The sequence below is a fragment of the Culex quinquefasciatus genome, chromosome 1, assembly GCF_015732765.1.
Source record: "Culex quinquefasciatus strain JHB chromosome 1, VPISU_Cqui_1.0_pri_paternal, whole genome shotgun sequence".
Lineage (NCBI taxonomy): Eukaryota > Metazoa > Arthropoda > Insecta > Diptera > Culicidae > Culex > Culex quinquefasciatus.
The window spans coordinates 93,552,240-93,572,751 of record NC_051861.1 but is presented as its reverse complement, the minus strand read 5'-3'; the positions used below and the strand labels follow the sequence as shown (position 1 = coordinate 93,572,751).

Sequence of the window (20,512 nt, the reverse complement as noted above, 5' to 3'; positions counted from 1 at the left end):
ATTAGTTACGAGAGCGAACAGCTATAGGATTTGATACGCTGCAGCATTCACAATTCTCCAAACGATCGGCTCTACCCGTTTGTTGCAAAGCTGAAGCTCTGACAATGCCCCGTACATTGGAACCACGAGCACTCTGGGCAGGTCACGAAGGCCTAGGACAGTTGACCCAACAAACGGTCGAATATAGTATCCGGAACAGCAACAAAGGATAGTAAGCCGATATTCCACGGAATCTGGCAAACTGGATCATTCTGTTCCAGCATCCATTGGCACTCAAAAATAGCAATCCGGCCAAACGCACGCGTGGAACTGCCCGATTAAATGCGGTTGATCGACTTGGTGGTGTTGCGAAATCTGGTTCCCGCTATAAGTAAGAAAATGTAGTGTTGAGAAAGTTGGTTTATTATTCTAAAGAAAGAAGAACTACATTGAAAAAGATTCTACGATACTCTCCGAACGTTGCCACCTCGGGCTGCACCACATACATCTAATCAATCCCAATAATCGCGCCAAGAATTTCGCCAACTTCCGGTTGGCCAAGCTGCCCACTACTGACCAGTTCTGGCGGCGGCTGGGACCACGAGCCGGATGATGATGAACAGGTAACTGTGGACTTTTTGGAGGCTTTGAAGCGCACGATGAAGTACTTGGGACTGTCTCCGACGCAGGAAACGCTGAAAAGTTTGGAAACTTTGAACAGTTCGATCCGATTGCGGCCACGCTGAACTGCTCCCTACGTGAACGTTCCTGCTGCCCTACAACTGTAGGCGATTTCGCCGAATGTCTGCGCAACTCCAACCTCAAGGAGATCATTTTCACCGGAATCGCTCCGAAGGAGAGCTTTAACGATTACCTCGTACAAACGCATAACTTCCCAAGTAACCAATCAGCACTAAAAGTAGTAATTGTTCAGCACTAACAGCGCTTTACCTGCAATTAATAACAGCTGAATTGTTTTGGAAATTGCTGGAAAAGCGCTTTTACAGCTGATTTGCAGCTGAGTTTGGACTTTATATTTCTGGTTTAGAGCTAGGCCCCTACTGTTCTTGATCCGGCCCTGCAAAACGTCAAAAAATATGAGATGCAAAAATGTTGTCATCTCTTTCTCTCTCTCCTCCCCAGTTCTATTTTCGGTTTGTTTACTTCTTTACCGACACAGCTTGATGGGAGGAAATTGGCTGAGAGGGGGGAACAATTTATTTGATGAAAAGCTTGGTGTTGGAGACTTGATGCCAGGCATGGGTTGTTGATGTTTTTCGTTGATCGAATCATGCACGCTTGCCGTCATGCCTAAATAGGCGGTGGGATTCGGGCGCAGTTTTAGTTGTATATGTAAGTTGCATTTCGTACTGGAATGTGCTAACTTTTTCTCGAGACTAATTAATCATAAAAGGAAGCCAAACGACGGACTTGGACAGATTCATCAACGGTGTGTTTGCAACCCCGGAACAGCATGACCAACTCTCAACGGAGAAACATTTGAAAGCAATTAAAAAAAATTGTGGTTCTTACGGTGGAATCCCAAGCAATTGCCGTTTGCATTTGATACCAAACTGGCCCCCAAAATGCCAACATCCATCCTCTTAGTCTAAGAAATCTGTCCAGCAGAAGTGATGGTTCCCTTTCTATTGTGCTACACCTTGTAACACCGCAATTCTCGCCGCAATTTCACCTCATTGAACATAAAATAATCGTGCAAAATATCGGAATTGATAATCTCAGCTGCGACCGACAGCCGTTCCGTTTTTCCTCAGCTGGTTGATTTTCGTGAGGGATGAGCGAGCCAGAGATATATTGTTTTGGTTTTCATCATTCTTTCTCTTTCACATCTCAACTGTGTTGCCAGTTTAATGGGAAAATATTAGGCAGTGTTGCTGGTAGCAGCATTAAATGAGCTGCATTTCAGCATTTGCTAGAGCAGTTGTTTTAGAGCTGATTTGCTCTAAGGCTAGCTGTTTTAATGCAGATTAGCTGTGGAATGCTGGTTTACAGCCTATTAATGATTTCTTTTAGTGCAGGATGGTTACTTGGGTTGTAATTGGTAACTTGTACAACGTCACGCTCGACTTCAGTAGCAAGAACCTCCAGAGAAGATTTTGCTGCGCACCATCCCGCTGGCAAAGATCACGCTTGTTCGATGTCGAGTTGTTCGAGTTGGAGTTAATCGGCCTTGGCCGCTTTCCAAACATCCGCAACTCGTCCGGCTGGAAATTCCGTCGGTAAAACTTCAACCCTTCCTCTTCATATGCCCAGTCCTCGAAACGGTCTGCATACTCTGGTTTGCCGACGACGATGATGTCCGCTCCATGTGTGCCGCACCTCACGAACTCGGAACGATTCCAGTGTCCGCTCACGGACGCCTTGATTGGGCACATCGCATCACCGAGAATTTTCGCGAAAAACGTGGCCTTTGTTTTGTTTTTTTGACTGACAGCTGCTGAGCAGTGCACGCTAAACCGAGTCCAACAAGTTGGGTTTAAAAAATATCAAAGTTCCAGGCAAGGTTTCAGATCGGTGCTGGCTCCGAGCTCGAAGTTCCAGACCCGGCAAAACCTAAGTGTCACCCCCCTAGCTGTCGAGTGTTGCCATTTGCGCTGACAGTTCAAACGAACACTCACGAAAAGTGGCATTTATAGGGAAAGTTTCCTGGCATCGCTGGCTGTGCTGCTGCCCAGTCAAATCAATCCGAATTCTGAAACGGAATCTAATTAGAATCGTATACAAATTCCGTTTCAAACGCAACAACCGGTTCGAACACGGAACCGGTTGTTGCGTTTTGAACGGAATTTGTATACGATTCTAATTAGATTCCGTTTCAGAATTCGGATTGATTTGACTGGGTGGTGGTGTTGACGGCCAGCCTTTGTTCTTTTTTGCCTTCGTCTCTCGCTCGGTTTTCTTCAGCCTTCGATTGGAATGCAAAGTGAAAATTGAAACGTCAAACGACTTGGCGCGTTTGTTTTTTTGATGGCGCTTGCTAATATATTACATTTTTCGGGATTGTTCTTCAAGTGAGTGCCTTACTAATGATCAAAAGAACATGTTGCCGGTAGTTGGAAGCAATTTCATATCTTAAGCGCCGCACAGTGGGCGAAATGGAACCCAAAATCGGACTTAATTGAACGCGGCTGGTTCCCTGGTATGAATAATAGTGTTTCTTATGTAAAAAAATCCGAGGAATCGATTGGTGATGGTTTCATCCACCGCACGAAACGGCAAAGGGTCCATTTTGCCCCAATTCCTTTTTACATTTTTCTGAAAATCGGTCTGTATTTAGAGCGAGGCTTTATGCGGCCTTCCAAATGCACTAAACTTATTTGAAAATGTCCAGGAATCCAAAAATAACCACATGCACCGCAAAATCATCTAGGGTCCATTTAACCCCAATTCCGCTATAAAAGCATTTTTGGCCGTTTTCAATGTTAGGTCAGATTTAAAAATCTGAAAATATTTTTATCGTAAAGATCAGACAATTTTACATAAGAATAACGATTTGCACTTGATAGTTTGACACATTTATGTTGATGAAAATAAAATGTATGTGAAAGGCAGTTTATTCTGCGTTTGGGAAAATTGGCCCAAAAGTGATTCTTCAATCTTTTTATTTAGTTTAATTTCTATATCAACATAAATGTGTCAAACTTTCAAGTGCAAATCGTCATTCTTATGTAAAATTGTCTGATCTTTACGATAAAAATATTTTCAGATTTTGAAATCTGACCTAACATTTGAAAACGGCCAAAAATGCTTTTATAGCGGAATTGGGGTTAAATGGACCCTAGATGATTTTTGCGGTGCAAGTGGTTATTTTTACTGGATTCCTGGGACATTTTCAAATAAGTTAAGTGCATTTTGAAAGGCTGCAAAAGCCTCCGCTCTAAATACAGACCGATTTTCAAGAAAAATGTTAAAAATGAGTAATTGGGGCAAAATGGACCCTTTGCCGTTTCGTGCGGTGGATGAATCCATCACCAATCGATTCCCCGGATTTTTTTACATAAGAAACACTATGTGTTATACCAGGGAACCAGCCGCGTTCAATTAAGTCCGATTTTGGGTTCCATTTCGCCCACTGTGCGCCGTGAAAAAGTAAGCGAAAGTGAAAAGTTAATTTTGGCGATACCCAAGTAACCATCCTGCACTAAAAGAAATCATTAATAGGCTGTAAACCAGCATTCCACAGCTAATCTGCATTAAAACAGCTAGCCTTAGAGCAAATCAGCTCTAAAACAACTGCTCTAGCAAATGCTGAAATGCAGCTCATTTAATGCTGCTACCAGCAACACTGCCTAATATTTTCCCATTAAACTGGCAACACAGTTGAGATGTGAAAGAGAAAGAATGATGAAAACCAAAACAATATATCTCTGGCTCGCTCATCCTCACGAAAATCAACCAGCTGAGGAAAAACGGAACGGCTGTCGGTCGCAGCTGAGATTATCCAATTCCGATATTTTGCACGATTATTTTATGTTCAATGAGGTGAAATTGCGGCGAGAATTGCGGTGTTACCAAGGTGTAGCACAATAGAAAGGGAACCATCACTTCTGCTGGACAGATTTCTTAGACTAAGAGGATGGATGTTGGCATTTTTGGGGGCCAGTTTGGTATCAAATGCAAACGGCAATTGCTTGGGATTCCACCGTAAGAACCACAATTTTTTTTTAATTGCTTTCAAATGTTTCTCCGTTGAGAGTTGGTCATGCTGTTCCGGGGTTGCAAACACACCGTTGATGAATCTGTCCAAGTCCGTCGTTTGGCTTCCTTTTTATGATTAATTAGTCTCGAGAAAAAGTTAGCACATTCCAGTACGAAATGCAACTTACATATACAACTAAAACTGCGCCCGAATCCCACCGCCTATTTAGGCATGACGGCAAGCGTGCATGATTCGATCAACGAAAAACATCAACAACCCATGCCTGGCATCAAGTCTCCAACACCAAGCTTTTCATCAAATAAATTGTTCCCTCTCAGCCAATTTCCTCCCATCAAGCTGTGTCGGTAAAGAAGTAAACAAACCGAAAATAGAACTGGGGTAGGAGGACGAGAGAGAAAGAGATGACAACATTTTTGCATCTCATATTTTTTGACGTTTTGCAGGGCGGATCAAGAACAGTAGGGGCCTAGCTCTAAACCAGAAATATAAAGTCCAAACTCAGCTGCAAATCAGCTGTAAAAGCGCTTTTCCAGCAATTTCCAAAACAATTCAGCTGTTATTAATTGCAGGTAAAGCGCTGTTAGTGCTGAACAATTACTACTTTTAGTGCTGATTGGTTACTTGGGTATTCATTAAGCGTTTGAGGAATTCTCGTGTGTGTCACTGTGTGTGCCAACAAAATGATGAGAAGTGGTCTCGCAAAATACAAATTATGATCAAAAGTGCATTAAATGTGTTCTTTTTGGCCAGTAAGTGGCATACATTTGAGTGCTTACTCGAGGCGGTGCTGTTGCTGGTAAGTTTATAGCCCAAATAGTATTTTTGGAGCTTTAATCGAGCATCAAACTCTCCATTTGACGAAGATAGGTGTTTGATTGGAAAGGGTAGATTTCCCCTAATTTCGAGGTTTTCTTAAATTTGTTATTACGAATTTCTAGGGGAGTGTGGGGTAATTTGGACACCCTAAGGAAATTGTTCTGTTACGGGCTGTATGGATATTTTAATGGAATGTGGATGACACCAGAGGATAATAGAGACCATATTTGATGGAAAAATGTCATTCATTTCGATAAATTTTGATGAAAAACCCATTTTTATCGCAAAAATTAAAAGGTGTCCAAATTACCCCCACACAAAAACACCCCTTTGGGGTAATTTGGACATGCCTTGTGGGGTAATATGGACATACCTTGTGGGGTAATATGAACACCTTTTGTGGGGTAATTTGGACACATGTTGAAGAATAAGTTTAACATTTGATTTTTTGAGCATGTTTTTTATCCTTCAACCTGGTTTTGTAATTGCTTTATATTTTGAAGTGTTGCTCACAATATTTCATCAAAGGTTTAAATTGTGATTTTGTGATAGAACTGTAATTCAATAGGAAGATAACAAATAGTTCAGTGTAGTATACAAAATTTAATCATTAATACTGAATGATTTAAACATTGATTCTGGATCAGGCACACTATACTTGTTTTTAGTGATTAAGGTATCGTTTATGTTTATATAAATCAATCTTTATATAGAATTTATTAGCCTGAAAATATCATTTTTTTTTATTTACATTCTGTAGCCCTTCAAATTTAAATATTATTGTAAACCAGCATAGAAATTAGAAATGTCAAAGAAATTAATTAAAAGCAATCAACATTAGAGTCTTGTTGAACGCCAAATGTACAGTAATCAGATTTTCATCAAGTCGAATATTGGAATAAATTTATCTAAATTAAAAATAGGGTTTTGTAAAAGTTTTCATTGCTCACATTCATTTTTGATTGTTTTGACATATTAAATCCCTCTAAATTTATCTAAATCCCTTTAAAAACTCATCCAACCATGAAAGTTACTTTTTTGTTGCCTGACAGGTAGACTTTCAGGTATGTCCAAATTACCCCACAAGCCATGTTCAAATTACCCCCATTATATCATAAATTGCGATTTTTGATGATAAAAATGAATAAAATGCACAATTTTTATACGTACATATCTCAGGCATCGTCCAAGCAACCCCCTTAAACAAAAAATTTCCACTTTTATGCCATATAACCCCTGCAAAACCTTATTTCCTAACCTTCAAATATTAGAATTTAAGACAGTGCCAACCGGCCTTTGGAAACTTTTACTTATTATACCAAAACTACTTAACCTATTCCAACTTTTTTGGTTTGTCCATACTCCTAGGCCATTACTAGTACTAGCCTTATCACTTAAATTACCGTTTTCACTTTATATCCGAAGAAAACGTGATTTTTAAAGGGATGCCCAAATTACCCCCACTGTCCATATTACCCCAAATTCCCCTATGATTCCGGTTTTGAAAACTTTTGAAATTTCGACTTGTACATTCGTTCCGAGTTTTAACTTTTTTGAGCTATTGAATTTATAAAAACTTTAATATTAAAATTATTATTCAATTCTGCATGTTGAAATTTTCTTTATTATTAAAAAAAAGTGATTTGAATTTTCTGAAATGTTTGATTTTTCATATTTTTGAATTTGTTGTTAGGTTGGATTTCAAAATTTCAGATTATTATTGTATTTTCAGTAAGAACATAGACATTTGTATGATTATTGTCAAGTTTAATTTCACTCTGATTTACTGCATTTTGGTCCCGCGAGTGTGGATCAATCGGACAGCGCAGGGGTCTCGTAATATAGAGTACTGGTGGGTACTAGCAATAAATAGTTGGTGACACGATGGCCGACATCTGTATAGACAACTTCTTTTTTTTACTCCATTTCGACCAAAAACAAAAATCCCAAATTTTGCGTTACGTAATAACAGACCAAAAACAAAAATCCCAAATTTTGCGTTACGTAATAAAAGAACGCTCCCTATGTCCACTGGGTTAACGAAGTCGGATGATCCAGCTTTGACGAAATGAAATCTCTACTTTCCTCCATTTCCGTAAATATTCGTCTGGTCGCGAAGGTCTCCGGAACAGTAGAAGTTGATACCTTGGTTGATACCCTGAAGTTGTGTTCATCCTGAAACATGTTTTAATTAGAGCATACTTTAAAATGATGAAAAAGCTTACCCAAGAGCTTACCAACAGATGAAAACAGCGAACAATTTCTTCACCCAAAGATATCTCTCTTCCAAGCTGTCTGCATTTTGCTCCTGGCTCGATTTATTTTGGTTGAATGGATGAAAGATTTGATATTATTTTAGTTTTATTTCTTGGTGCTGTCTCTTTCGCTCTTACACGAAACAATATCGTGTTGCCAGATTGATGAAATATTGTGTTGCAGTGTTGCCAGTGGCAGCATCAAAAAGCTCTATTTCAGCTTCATTAAGAGCATTTGTTTTAGAGTTGATTTGTGTTGAGCCACGGGTATGAATCTTCAAGCAATTTCAATATGGCGACTTGTATCAGAAGAAAGTGAATCATTTTCGCTAGTTCTCACTGTTCTGTGTTCTGCGTGCACGTCCGTAAACATAGACCACACACATACTAACACAAAGCGCCACCAAGAGGCAAAAGGTGATTACGAATATTTTTGACACTTTCGTTAAAAATGTGCGGTTTTGCAAAAACAAATAACAAAACCAACTTTTAAGTGTAGTTCGACTGTCAAACTTGTAATTCGTAGCTGATTTGTTTGAAAATTTGTTAAAAATAATAAGTTTTTTTGCAGCACCTATTTTGGACGGACATTTCTGTTGTCACCTTCTGGTTCCTTGGATTGGCCATGGATAATTTCACAGTGTAATAAACAGGGCAGCTACCACCACGTGGCACCACTGTTCCGAATGAGAAAATGATACAGGTTTTTCAGACGAGTTTCAATCCCGTGGTTGAGCTTAACTGTTTCTATCCTGTTAAGCAGCCAATTTATGATTTCTTTTAGTGCTGGGTGGTTACTTGGGTGGTATCACTGACGAACTGACGTGCCACCAGGAACAAATTGATCGATCATTTTTGACCGCACACTGTTTCTTTTTCTTTCTCCTGTTCTCTTCTTCGGCGATTGTCAGAATTCGAGTTTGACGTTTTGTCAGATCAGCTGTTTCCTTGCTGTGAAGAATTCTGGAACAACATGTGTAAATGGCGGATAAGAGTTGGAATGGAAATGTTACGAAAAGTCTAAAAGATAGCCTAATTTGGAAGTTTAACGAAATTTCTTGCCTCATTTCACATTAAATAATGCAAGATTTGCAAAATATTCATCGTTTAGTTCAGAATTTGCAAAAGTTTTCAGGCTTCAATATGTTTTCCCCCATTTTCATTTGTTGTTCCTGAAAGTTTCTCAGCAAGTGCAGCTGAGCATCTGTCAAATCGTCTGTTTGACAATCGCTGATCGCTGAGGGTGAGTGAGAAGGAAGATAGGAAAGTGCGGTCAAGTTTGGATTCGGGGTGGCACGTCAGTTCGTCAGTGGTGGTATTGCCATGGCACGCAAAATCCAGATAACACAGATCTGTGTAAAAAAAATACACAGACTGTGTTCAGTTCCAGCTTTCACAATCTGGGTAATTTTCCTACACAGATCTGTGTAAAAAATGCGCAGATTTATGAAGAGTCTTTCTTCCAAATCTGTGTAAAAAAACAGTTGTCAGTTTTTAGGAGGCGGCATTGATGAAGGTCTTTGAGAAGCTGGTGAGTTTAACCCAAGGCTGTATATCAAAGGTGTAAACAATGTCAGTGGAGTGAGAGAGCCAGAGATAGCGATTTTGACAACCGCACTACTACACACTCAATCGCGAGTACCTTAGGTAGAAAACCATGAGTTTAACCGGCATAAAAGTATCAAATATGGCCAGCAATTATTTTAAGCATATTTTCTAGATCAATAAACGTAAATTAATCTTGTTTTCTTTTCAAAATTAATTTAAAATCGTGTTTTTGGTTCTAAAACAAACAAATAAAAACCTGGGGAAAAAATAACCCAGATTGCTGTTTGGAAATTTACACAGATTTGTGTTCTGTGTCCCGGTTTTGGGCGATCTGTGTCAAATTTTACACAGATCTGTGTTATTTGGATTTTGCGTGTAAGTTAGTGCTGGATGGTAATATGAGTGAAAATTACACAGAAAAAAAGTTATTTCAAATGAGCGTGCACAATTTAAACGCCCGTGGAGCCCTACAACGTCAAAATCCCGAAATATTTCAAGCTTGACAGTCCTCGCGGGTGGCGCGAATTTTGCATCAAGCGCACCGGTGACAGTTTGCGCGCTTTGTTTGTTGTTTTGCGCCGCTCTCTTCAACAGTTAGAAATTTTGGGTTTTGTGGAAGATTTTTTTTTAAAATTGATTTTAAATTGAATTTTACATTAACAAGAATTGTGAATTACACTGCAAACGATGGCACAGAAGTCCATACTGTGAGTACGAACTTTTGAAGAAGTAGAATCGCGAAGTAACTTCCTTTTCCCAGATCATTTTTCTCCAAGTCAGGCCCATCGAAAAAGAAGGAGGATCGACCTGCGGCACCGTCTGCGGACAGCGGAAGGCACGAGGACGAGGAGGACAACAACAATGCGGTTAGGTGAGTGTTAAGGGCCGAACGTCACGCTGCGCTTGGGTTTCGAATCTATTGCGTGTTTTTTTTTCTGGAAACGTGAAAAAATATTTGGGAAATATGATTCGAACCCGGCTGCTGTCGGTGCTGCTACACACGACACGGGACGGTTCCGTTCGCCGGATGCGAACGGAATTTGCATCCCACGCGGTCATCCGACAGCAGAACCGGCAACTGTTGATTGTTGATAGTGTCGCCCGTACCGTTAATAATGGTAACTTTTGTTGTTTCGTCACGTCCGCGGCGTGCAGCGCCGCCGGCAAGAAGCCCAAACTGGAGGCTTCCTCCGCCGACGAGGACAGTCCGGTGAAGCGGCCGGGCCGCAAGTCGACTGTGTTCGATTCTTCGCCGTCCCCGTCGCCGCAGAAAAAGGCTTCACCAGGAACGAACGGCGGAACATCGCCAAAGCGGAGGCGACTCGTGTCGTCCAGCGAGGAGGATGCGCCCGAGGCGGAGAAGGCCAGGTTGGTAGATTGTAACCAATTTGATGTTGTGAGTGAGGGGTAAAGTAACTTTTTTTTACAGTCCGTCACCGGTAAAGAAATCTCCGAGCGAAAGCAAGTCCATTAAGAAGGAGGTCGAGTCGAAAAAGTCGCTTAAGTCTAAAAAGACGACCACCGTGAAGGAGGAGAAAAAGACCCCAAAAAGCGCAAAGTCCAAGAGTTCTGGGTCCGCCGAGAAGAAGGCGTCCACCGTTGTGAAGAAGGAGCAGCTGGAAGTGAAGCGCGAACCGTCGGAATCGCCCAAGAAGGAGGGGGTGGACACGAAGGACAAGGCCGCCAACGTGATGAGTTTCTTCACGAGCGCCAAGAAGGAGGCGGTGGCGGCGAGTTCGGCCGCGTCCAAGAACGACGGCACGGAGTACAACCCGGGCCGGAAGGGTTACCACCCGCTGGAGGACGCGTTCTGGCGCAAGGGCGAAAAGGTGCCGTACCTGGCGTTGGCGCGGACGTTCCAGATCATCGAGGAGACGAGCGGGCGGCTGCGGATGATCGAGATACTGGCCAACTACTTCCGGTCGGTGATTCTGCTGAGTCCGGGCGATCTGCTGGCGAGTGTTTATTTGAGCTTGAACCAGCTGGCGCCGGCGTACGAGGGAGTGGAACTGGGCATTGCGGAGCACTCGTTGATGAAGGCGATTGCGCAGAGCACGGGCCGGAGTTTGGCGCAGATCAAGACGGACGCGCAGACGACGGGGGATTTGGGGCTGGTGGCGGAGCAGAGCAAGAGCAGCCAGCGGATGATGTTCCGGCCGGCGTCGCACACGGTCGAGGGCGTGTTTGGGAAGCTGCGGGAGATTGCCAAGATGACGGGGACGGCGTCGATGGCGAAGAAGATGGACAAGATTCAGTCGATGTTTGTGGCGTGCCGGCACTCGGAGGCGCGGTTTATCATCAGGTCGTTGGCGGGGAAGTTACGGATTGGGTTGGCGGAGCAGTCGCTGCTGCAGGCGTTGGCGCAGGCTTGTGCGATGACGCCGCCGAACCAGGGCGACCGGAAGGAACCGGTGGTGAACGCGTTGAGCAAGTGCGGGAAGCTTCGGCGAAGGGGAAGGTGGAGGACATTGCGTTGGTGCTGAAGACGGTGTACTGTCAGTGTCCGAATTACAACCAGATCGTACCGGTGCTGCTGGAGTTCGGGGTGGATCAGCTGCTGGAGAAGTGCCCGATGATGCCGGGAACGCCGCTGAAGCCCATGTTGGCGCACCCGACCAAGGGCGTACAGGAAGTGCTGGAGCGGTTCGACGGGATTGACTTCACGTGCGAGTGGAAGTACGACGGGGAGCGGGCGCAGATTCACCTGCTGGAGGACGGCAGCGTGAACATTTACAGCCGGAACCAGGAGAACAACACGAGCAAGTATCCGGACGTGATTGCCCGGTTGGACCGGACTCGGACGGATTCGGTCAAGAGTGCGATTCTGGACTGCGAAGCGGTTGCGTGGGACCAGGAGAAGAAGCAGATTCTGCCGTTCCAGATCTTGAGCACGCGCAAGCGGAAGGACGCCAACGAGGCCGACATCAAGGTGCAGGTTTGCGTGTTTATGTTTGATTTGTTGTATTTGAACGGGAATCCGCTGGTGGAGAGGCCGTTTTGGAGCGACGCGAACTGCTGTACAAACACTTCCGGGAGATTGAAGGCGAGTGGAAGTACGCGACCCGGCTGGACACGGGCGACATCGACGAGTTGCAGCGCTTCCTGGAGGAGGCCGTCAAGGGCAACTGCGAAGGGTTGATGGTGAAAACGCTCCAGAAGGAGGCGACCTACGAGATTGCCAAGCGATCCCGCAATTGGCTCAAGCTGAAGAAGGACTACCTGACCGGGGTCGGCGATTCGCTGGATCTGGTCGTCATCGGCGGGTACAAGGGCCGTGGCAAACGAACCGGAACGTACGGCGGCTTCCTGCTCGCTTGCTACGACGACGAGAACGAAGAGTACCAGAGCATATGCAAGATCGGAACGGGCTTCTCGGACGAAGATCTGCAGCAGCACACGGACTTCCTCAAGCAGCACATCGTCCCACGGGCCAAGAACTACTACCGCTACGACGCGTCCCACGAGCCGGACGACTGGTTCGAACCGGCCCAGGTCTGGGAGGTGCTCTGTGCGGATCTTTCGCTCAGCCCGGTTCACCGAGCCGCCCAAGGTCACATCGACCCCGAGAAGGGCATTTCGCTGCGATTCCCGCGCTTCATCAAGATTCGCGACGACAAGGGCGTCGAGGACGCCACCTCGGCCAAACAGGTCGCCGAGATGTACTCCAACCAGGACCAGATCAAGAACCAGCAGGGCAATCAGCGAGACCCGGAGGAAGACTTCTACTAGGATGTTTAGGTTAAGAAAAACACGCGCGATTCTTTCGACAATTGAAAATAAAATTACACTTATTTATGGTTAGAGTTACAATTGTTAGAGTGTCTTCAACACTGATACAAGTGAGAAATGTTTGCCCAAATGAAGTTCGAGTTGTCCTCCTTGGAGGTGTTCTCCGGTCCCCACGTGTCCGGTCGCGGGTAAGGATTGTTCCGGTCCAGATAGTAGCTACTGGGGGCGTGCATCACAAACTCCATGCAGCTCAACTTGCGCGGCAGATCCTCCTCAGGGCCAATCAGGTACGTCGACGGATCGAACCGCTCGTTCGGCGGCGGACTCGACGTCGTCGGAATCAACCACGTGATGTAGGCGGTCTTCTCGCAGTACGAATCGATCTGCAGGCCGTGAATCTGCGCGTAGTAGATGTTGTCCTGGGCGTCCATCACCGACACAATGTCCCCGATTTGGAAGTAGATGTTCTGCAGAAAGATAAGCAATCATTAGTTCAAATAACTCAATTATTCCGCAAAACCTACATTATGAAACAGCGTCTCGACCGTCCTCGTGGTCACCGTAATTGTCGGCGCTTTCATTGGGTGCTTCTTAAAAATAAACCTCCGTGAACGTCCCGTTTTGCTCCCATTTCCCCCGGTCGAACCCGGGCCGCCCTTTCGCGCACTCCGCACATTCTTCCGCAGCTTCCTCGGACTCAACGACGGCATCGGCTTCTCCTTGCCACCCTCCCCGTTCGACTCCTTCTCGTCCTTGTCATCACCCATCTCTTCCTTCACCTCATCCTTCGTTTCCTCCTTCACGTCACAAGTAGATTCCGATTCCTTCTTGGCACCCTCCTCCGCCTTCTCCCCTTCAACCTGCTGCGCAGCAGCAGCATCAACCAGCGTCGGAACCTCCTCCTCCTCCTTTCGCACCTCCTGCTTCACCGGACTGGGGACGTGCGGCCCGGCCTGGATCTGCTCCAGCTCCCGCTCGAGCTCTTGCTGTTCGCGTTCCTGGCGCTCGTGGCAGACCCCGCACAGCTGGACGCCCTTCTCGACCGTGTGCCACCGGTCCGAGGTGCCCGTCTGGCAGTGGGCGCACTTGGGGGCCAGCTTGGGACCCATTTTCGATTCGCTGAAGTAAGTTACAGGCAAATTAGGCAAAACTTGCTGGAGATTTCGGAGATTTCCCAAGATGTTGCTGCAACACAATCTGTTTCGGAAAGGACGCTAACTTGAAATGTCAAAAGATGTAAACAACGGCAAGGTTTGTTGAGGTCACCTTTTTCAGTTCACTTTTACACACTTGTATGGGATTTTTCAGTTCAAGTATGATTACACACTTTCGTGTAATCATACTTGAACTGAAAAATCCCATACAAGTGTGTAAAAGTGAACTGAACAGTGTGTAATGTTGATTATCAGTGTATAGGTCGATTCGAGATGGTGATGGAACCTTACAATGGTGACTTCTTGAAATATTTCACAATGTTGACGGACAATCTTGAGGGCTTTTGTTAATTTGATTTGATTAACCGCGGTGGATTTTTCAATTTGGGTACTAAAGCCCTATGTCAATTTTTATGTACACTCAAACCCCGATGGTTTGACACCAACTGTTGTCAAACGAACGGGGTCACGTTTTAGTTTGACACCCCTCTTACACGGAGTTTACATAGACTACCAAACGTTTGTTTTGATAGTGTGCGTAAGTGCCGTGTAAAAAGTGACAGTTCGTCACTTTTTAGTTTGACTTTGTCCAACCAACGGGGTACAAACTAAAAAAGTGTCAAACGAAAAGTGACCAACCACCGGGGGTTGAGTGTACAACGGTAAAAACAATATCTGATCACTTTTTTTTTTCATTTTAATACAACAAAAAAATTATGACAAGACAACATTTTTTCGATGGATCAACTATGGTTCCCTTGGAACGAGCTGTCAAGTAGGAACTTTTCTGTCAAGAAGGATCGCGAGGTTAATTTTTCAAAATTGATTTAAAAATCCATTTTAGACTCTTTGTGGTCGAACAAAGGGTCATTGTACTCAGAAAAATAAGCTTTATCGCTGTAAACAATAATATCAGCAATCTAAGCTTCATTTTAGGACCCAATTCGAACTGTCAAAAATGCACCAAAGCATCTACCGGTGGATACTTTTCTACCACAGATTTTTGTGCGATCAATGTGGTAGATGCTTTGGTGGATTTTTGACAGTTCGAATTATTTCAAGAAAATCCACCGCGGTTAACCAAATCAAATTAACAAAAGCCCTTTGTTCTTACCTATATCGAGCAATTAAAAGTGCAACATGGAGTTAAACTTTCTGTCAAGCTTCTGTGAAGTTTACCATGACAGTTTCGAAAGTTTAACTCCATGTTACCGGCTCACATCTCTCTTTTTAATTTCTCGATAGTCAAAATTATACGTTTTTCAAGTTCGCCCCATCGTCACCCTTTTAAAATACAGATTGTCAAGGGAAACAGATTGGCCGATGTTTGGCAGATCCAAACGCGCTGGACACCAACCACCCTTTACGCCCCGCCCAGCAAAACTGGCAGTGTTGCAAGCGCAAAACATACGTTGCCAGTGCCGATTTATTTTGCATCGACCAATCTGTTTCCCCTAGACAGACTGTATTTTAAAAGGGTAACGGCAACCCAGACACGAGATCTAATAAAAAATACTGCTTGCTGATTGGCTGATGGCCTTTAAGGCTAGTCTGCAGATCGGAAGGAAAGGGGTCAAGAAACAGCTTTACGAACAGCAGAACAAAGGAGAGGGAGCGATTTCTTGGGGCTTTTCTTCACCCTCTCTGACTTGCTTGCGCTGCCGCTGGTTCCCATTTGAAATTTTTCTTGACCGGTTTCTTCCGAAGTGCATACCTTACATTAACCGGTTCAGCTCTTGGTTCAGCTCGTGTTTCAACAAGTTTTATTCAACGTTGACCATTTGATCCTACTGGGATACGATCGAGTGCAATAACCCAGTCACGGCGTTCTCGCAGGAATCTTACAAAAATCTTACAGAGCGAAAATATTCTTACTTAAAACGCTGCCATCATCCTGCTAGATTTTCTCACGAATTCTTTGAGAATTCTAGCTCAAACGCAATAACCTGTTCTAGCAAGAACCGTTGAAATCAATTTGTTATGTAAGAATCTTTCTAGAGTTCTGCTAGATCCAGCTGTCAGGCGATTCTGCTAGAATCCTGCTAGATTTTTGCTAGAAATGTTTGGTTAAGACTTTTGTTAGAATTCTGCTAGAATTTAATTTTAATTTAATTCGAATGTCGAATGAAGCTGTGTTTTATTTCAAACGAAATTTATTAGAATTTATTCTCGATTTCATTGGTAGGTGGCACGAACACTCAAAGCGTGTTCTAGCGTGCTGCTCGTACTGACTCAGAGCAAGGGTGAGATGTAGGTGTAAGGGCAGTGCGTGTTCGTCGGGAACCTAGTGCATAAGATCGGTCAAGGCCCGTTCTTACACTGAAAATTGCGAATTGCGAATTGCGATTTCATTGGTAGGTTTTCAAACACGCACGAAGCAAAATGTTCATCGTTCGGTCGAAACGTTCATCGTTTATGCAAAACGAGAGAGAATTGAGAGAAAAATTACCATTTCCGGTCTCTTTTCGCTCAATTCTCTCCCATTTATCATCGAATTCCTTCATTTTCTTGACATTCGCGTCCTACTTCCTACTCCCTGATTTCTGTTTGTGTCATTTTACATGCATTTGAGTTCATCGCTCATCAATTTGAGTTCATAGTAAGTGCTCGTTTGAAAATTTACCAATGAAATCGAGAATATTTACATTTTAATTTTACAATCACCTCCGTGTACGCACGAGAGCAAGCAGCAGTGAAGTGCTCAGTGCTCTATCGTTTTTTTCGGATTTCTTCGCTGTATTTGATTGTGATTACCCGCGAATTTGCTTCTCCAGCATGCCAAAGGCCGGTCGTGACCGTGGCAGTTCGAGTGTGGCCTCGAAAAACCCGCAAAGTTCGTCTACCGGCCGTGTGCAAAAAGGTAAACAAACCAACGCCGTATCGGCCGATAAAAAGTTACTACATCCCGGAAACGTTCCGAGATCACCAGTGCGAACCCGTTACGGTACTTCCGGTGCCACAACCAGTGGCACATCAACATCCGCCAACATCCCCATCAGGAACGAGTTCCAGATGCTGAGCGACGATGAAGAAAACAACAACAACAACACCGACGGTAGCAGCACTACCGACGACGACGACGATGATGCCCAGTCACGGCGTTCTCACAGGATTCATACTGAAATTTTACAGAGCGAAAATATTCTTACTAGAACGCTGCCATCATCCTGCTAGATTTTCTCAAGAATTCTTTGAGAATTCTAGCTCAAATGCAATAACCGGTTCTAGCAGGAGCTGGCGAAATCATCCGGTTCTGTAAGAATCCTGCTAGAATGCTGCCAGAACTATTCTGACAGATCTGCTGCTAGAATTCTGTAAGAATTTTGCTAGAATTAAACGGAAAGAATGTCTGCTAGAATCCTGCTAGAATTCTGCCAGAATAATGCTGGCAGGTGTTTCTGTTAGAATCCTGCTAGAATTTTGTTAGAATGTGATGACCAAAAATTTGTTCCCAGGTTAAAGTTGAAAAAAAAGTGATTTATTTAATTTATTCCACGATTCTACATTTCACCTAACACACTATTTTTGAGGATAACGCACCCGTACTCCAATGTCCACTTTTTGCGCCTGCTCCGATCCGTCCAAGCGATTGTTCCTGGGCCATTGTGGCATCATCGATTTTGACGATTTCCGGGGTTTCGCAAGAAAATCCACCTTGTTTGTATAAATGCTGAAATAAAGAAAAGATTTATTATTTATGTTGGGTCAATTTCTTGAACAATTAACTTACCGAGTTGGTCATTCTCCTTCGACAAAAGATAATGAAAGAACTTTACCGAACAAGTTGACAAAATGGCGGCAATCGCATTCGCCACAAATCGGTTCAGCGAATGACGTCATTTTCGACAGATTTTGCTCTGTCAGAATATTCTAGCAAAATTCTTACAGCATTCTGACAAGCCTGCTAGAATCATTCTAGCAGGATTCTAGCAGAACAAGCTCTGTTAGAAATATCCGTGACTGGGTGGTCGTGCACGTAAAAAAGTGTCGACGTCAAAAGAACAATTCTCCTACGGAACGAAGACCACCACCAATTTGTGTTTTGGACACGTTGGCGGACGATGTTGACAAGTTGCTGGAAGGACTCGGATATTGTCTGAAAATCGGTAAGTCGGCAGTGCAAGTGATCACACTGAATAAAAAGAACTTCGACCTGGTGTTTGAAGAATTGAAGCGTAGCAACTTCAACTTCTACACATTCAACCCCGAGAAGCCCCCTGTTATGGTCGTCTTGCAGGGTTATCAAGACCGTCCGATCTCTGACCTAAAGAAGCACCTTTCGGACGCCGGAATAAAACCGCGGGAGATAAAAGTGCGGTAGCAGGTACACACACACTGTACCTGTTGTTCTTTGACCGCGGCACCGTCAAGATCCAAGACCTGTGGCGGACTAAGACACTGGACGGTTTTTGGGTTAACTGGCGGTTTTACACCAAGAACCCGACGGACGTAGCGCAATGCCACCGCTGCCAGAAATTCGGCCACGGCTCGCGGAACTGCAACCTCCGGCCCCGCTACGTGACGGAGTAGGTTGAGAACATCGCCTTCATGCTTTAAAAAAGGTGCAGGTGGTTATGTTCTACAAGACCAATAAGCCAAAGAACTTTGTACAAAACTCTAAAAAATCATTTTATTTTTATTTATATTTTTTAATTCTTTGCCAATTTATTTAATCCTTAATAATTAATACTAATTTAATGTCTTCAATCATTGACATCTCTGTGAAAATAAATTGCCAGAAAACGAAACTATTGCCAAAACAAGTATGGTTCGGAAAATGTCTATCCCCCCCCCGAAAAAACGGAATCCGGAAATCATGGACCTTACAACCACTATCGGAATGGCAAATTTCATGTCCAGTCTCAAAAACGACATTGCCCCAGGCAGACATGCATCCGCTCTAACTCCTCTTTTAGAAGAACTTGTTTGGCATTTCACGTAGAAGATACCCAGCATGTTGTGCCAGTGATTAGAATACGCTAATTACGCTTGTCTTTTAGGCTCCCGAAGACCCTGAGAGATTATTTTGAAACCCAACCGAGATATAGATTAAGAACTCTTAATTGCACTCAAAGAGCTTTTAAGAAGTTCTTCTTGAGAGCTTAAGAGAACATTTACATGAACATATAGCTAAAATCAGGTTTTCCAATGAACCAATGTTTTCTACACATTATTCAAGCCAAAATCAAGAGATTTTTACCTAGCAACAAGCATAACATTGCATTAAACGAAAATGCCATCTATAACAAGCTGAGTGCCGTTAAAAAGAGCTCATAGTGCCGATGCATGTCTGGCCCCAGGTCGCATGGTTCGATAAATGTCCCCGGTAGAATCTTCCTTCAGGGCAATGGCCACTCCGGGTGTGGCCAATCCTGTCAAAATGGCCATTTTCATTACCAGTATCAAAAACCATGAATTTTGATACCAATAATGCCCCAAGTCGCATGGTTTGATAAAAGTCCCCGGTCGAACCTTTCCTCAGGGCATTGGCCACTCCGGGTGTGGCCAATCCTGCCAAAATGGCAATTTTCATTACCAGTAACAAAAACCATGAATTATGATACCCATATTGCCCCAAGTCGCATGGTTCGATAAAAGTCCCCGGTTGAACCTTCCCTCAGGGTAATGGCCACTCCGGGTGTGGCCAATCCTGCCAAAATGGCAATTTTCATTACCAGTATCAAAAACCATGAATTTTGATACCCATATTGCCCCAAGTCGCATGGTTCGATGAATGTCCCCCCGGTAGAACCTTCCCCAGAGCACTGGCCACTCCGGGTGTGGCCAAAATCCTACCAGATTGGTCTCAACCCCATTGCCCTAAATCATTCTGGTTTTCGGGTGACCGTCCATCAATCTTTATAAGAACAGAATTCCTCCCAATGTAGTGCACAACCTGTGTCTATCAATGTGTGTATGTGAGTGTCTGAGCAATAAAATTACCACCTTGGATCCGTCTTAGACGAAACCTCGTAAGGTACTGAAATTTTCTGAGGCTATCTGTTAGCTTAAATAGTTCGCATGAAATGTGGCAACAGTGGTGCAACATTCTCGCGTGAAAGTTCCACGACAGCAAGAGAAAAGGCAAAATTTGCATCATGTTGCCACATTTCATGCGAACTATTAAGCACAGCCTCAGAGCCTGTGGTTTCATCAAAGACGGATCCACGGTAATTTTATTGCTCACACACACACACACGTACATTGAGAGACACAGTTTGTACACTACATTGGGAGGAATACTGTTCTAATGAAGATTGTTATGATGGTCACCGGACAACCAGAATGATTTGGGGCAATGGGGTTGGGACCAATCTGATAGGATATTGGCCACACCCGGAGTGGCCAGT

At 43.9% G+C, this 20,512-nt stretch overlaps 3 protein-coding genes across 13 annotated transcripts; 1 reads left to right on the top strand and 2 right to left on the bottom strand.

Annotated features, from left to right (window-relative positions):
- On the bottom strand, positions 1 to 2,455 carry LOC119770437. Of its 11 annotated transcripts, none has more exons than XM_038266888.1 (4): positions 2,275 to 2,452; positions 738 to 1,057; positions 486 to 674; positions 1 to 364 (listed from the first exon to the last, which is right to left on the bottom strand). In XM_038266888.1, the coding sequence occupies exons 2-4, from the start codon at positions 811 to 813 to the stop codon at positions 318 to 320; spliced, it is 312 nt and encodes a 103-aa protein (XP_038122816.1). In that variant the 5' UTR covers positions 814 to 1,057; positions 2,275 to 2,452; the 3' UTR covers positions 1 to 317. The 11 variants fall into 11 exon arrangements, with proteins under 11 accessions (XP_038122816.1, XP_038122866.1, XP_038122759.1 ...); XM_038266831.1 differs by lacking the exon at positions 1 to 364 and having other exon boundaries at positions 472 to 674; positions 738 to 892; positions 985 to 1,057; positions 2,275 to 2,451; XM_038266528.1 differs by lacking the exon at positions 1 to 364 and having other exon boundaries at positions 472 to 674; positions 738 to 930; positions 985 to 1,057; positions 2,275 to 2,450.
- Positions 2,456 to 9,841: 7,386 nt separating this feature from the next.
- On the top strand, positions 9,842 to 13,089 carry LOC119769656 (DNA ligase 1-like). Its single transcript, XM_038263196.1, is given in 6 exon segments — positions 9,842 to 9,986; positions 10,040 to 10,150; positions 10,435 to 10,647; positions 10,709 to 11,709; positions 11,712 to 12,275; positions 12,278 to 13,089. Coding segments are annotated over 6 exon segments (2,640 nt in total). The 5' UTR covers positions 9,842 to 9,966; the 3' UTR covers positions 13,009 to 13,089.
- LOC119770166 (GATA zinc finger domain-containing protein 1) lies at positions 13,038 to 14,240 on the bottom strand. Its single transcript, XM_038264845.1, has 2 exons — positions 13,533 to 14,240; positions 13,038 to 13,475 (listed from the first exon to the last, which is right to left on the bottom strand). Exons 1-2 carry the CDS (start codon positions 14,115 to 14,117, stop codon positions 13,104 to 13,106), a joined length of 957 nt encoding a protein of 318 aa, XP_038120773.1. The 5' UTR covers positions 14,118 to 14,240; the 3' UTR covers positions 13,038 to 13,103.
- Between the last annotated feature and the right edge of the window lie 6,272 nt (positions 14,241 to 20,512).

Coding starts and splice junctions, on each gene's coding strand:
- LOC119770437 (XM_038265569.1), bottom strand. CDS start 2,375: ATGTGCCCAATCAAGGCGTCCGTGAGCGGACACTGGAATCGTTCCGAG. Junction 871..2,045: donor CGAGCGTGACGTTGTACAAG/TTACCAATTACA, acceptor TTACTTGGGAAG/TTATGCGTTTGTACGAGGTA.
- LOC119770166 (XM_038264845.1), bottom strand. CDS start 14,117: ATGGGTCCCAAGCTGGCCCCCAAGTGCGCCCACTGCCAGACGGGCACC. Junction 13,476..13,532: donor TCGAGACGCTGTTTCATAAT/GTAGGTTTTGCG, acceptor ATCTTTCTGCAG/AACATCTACTTCCAAATCGG.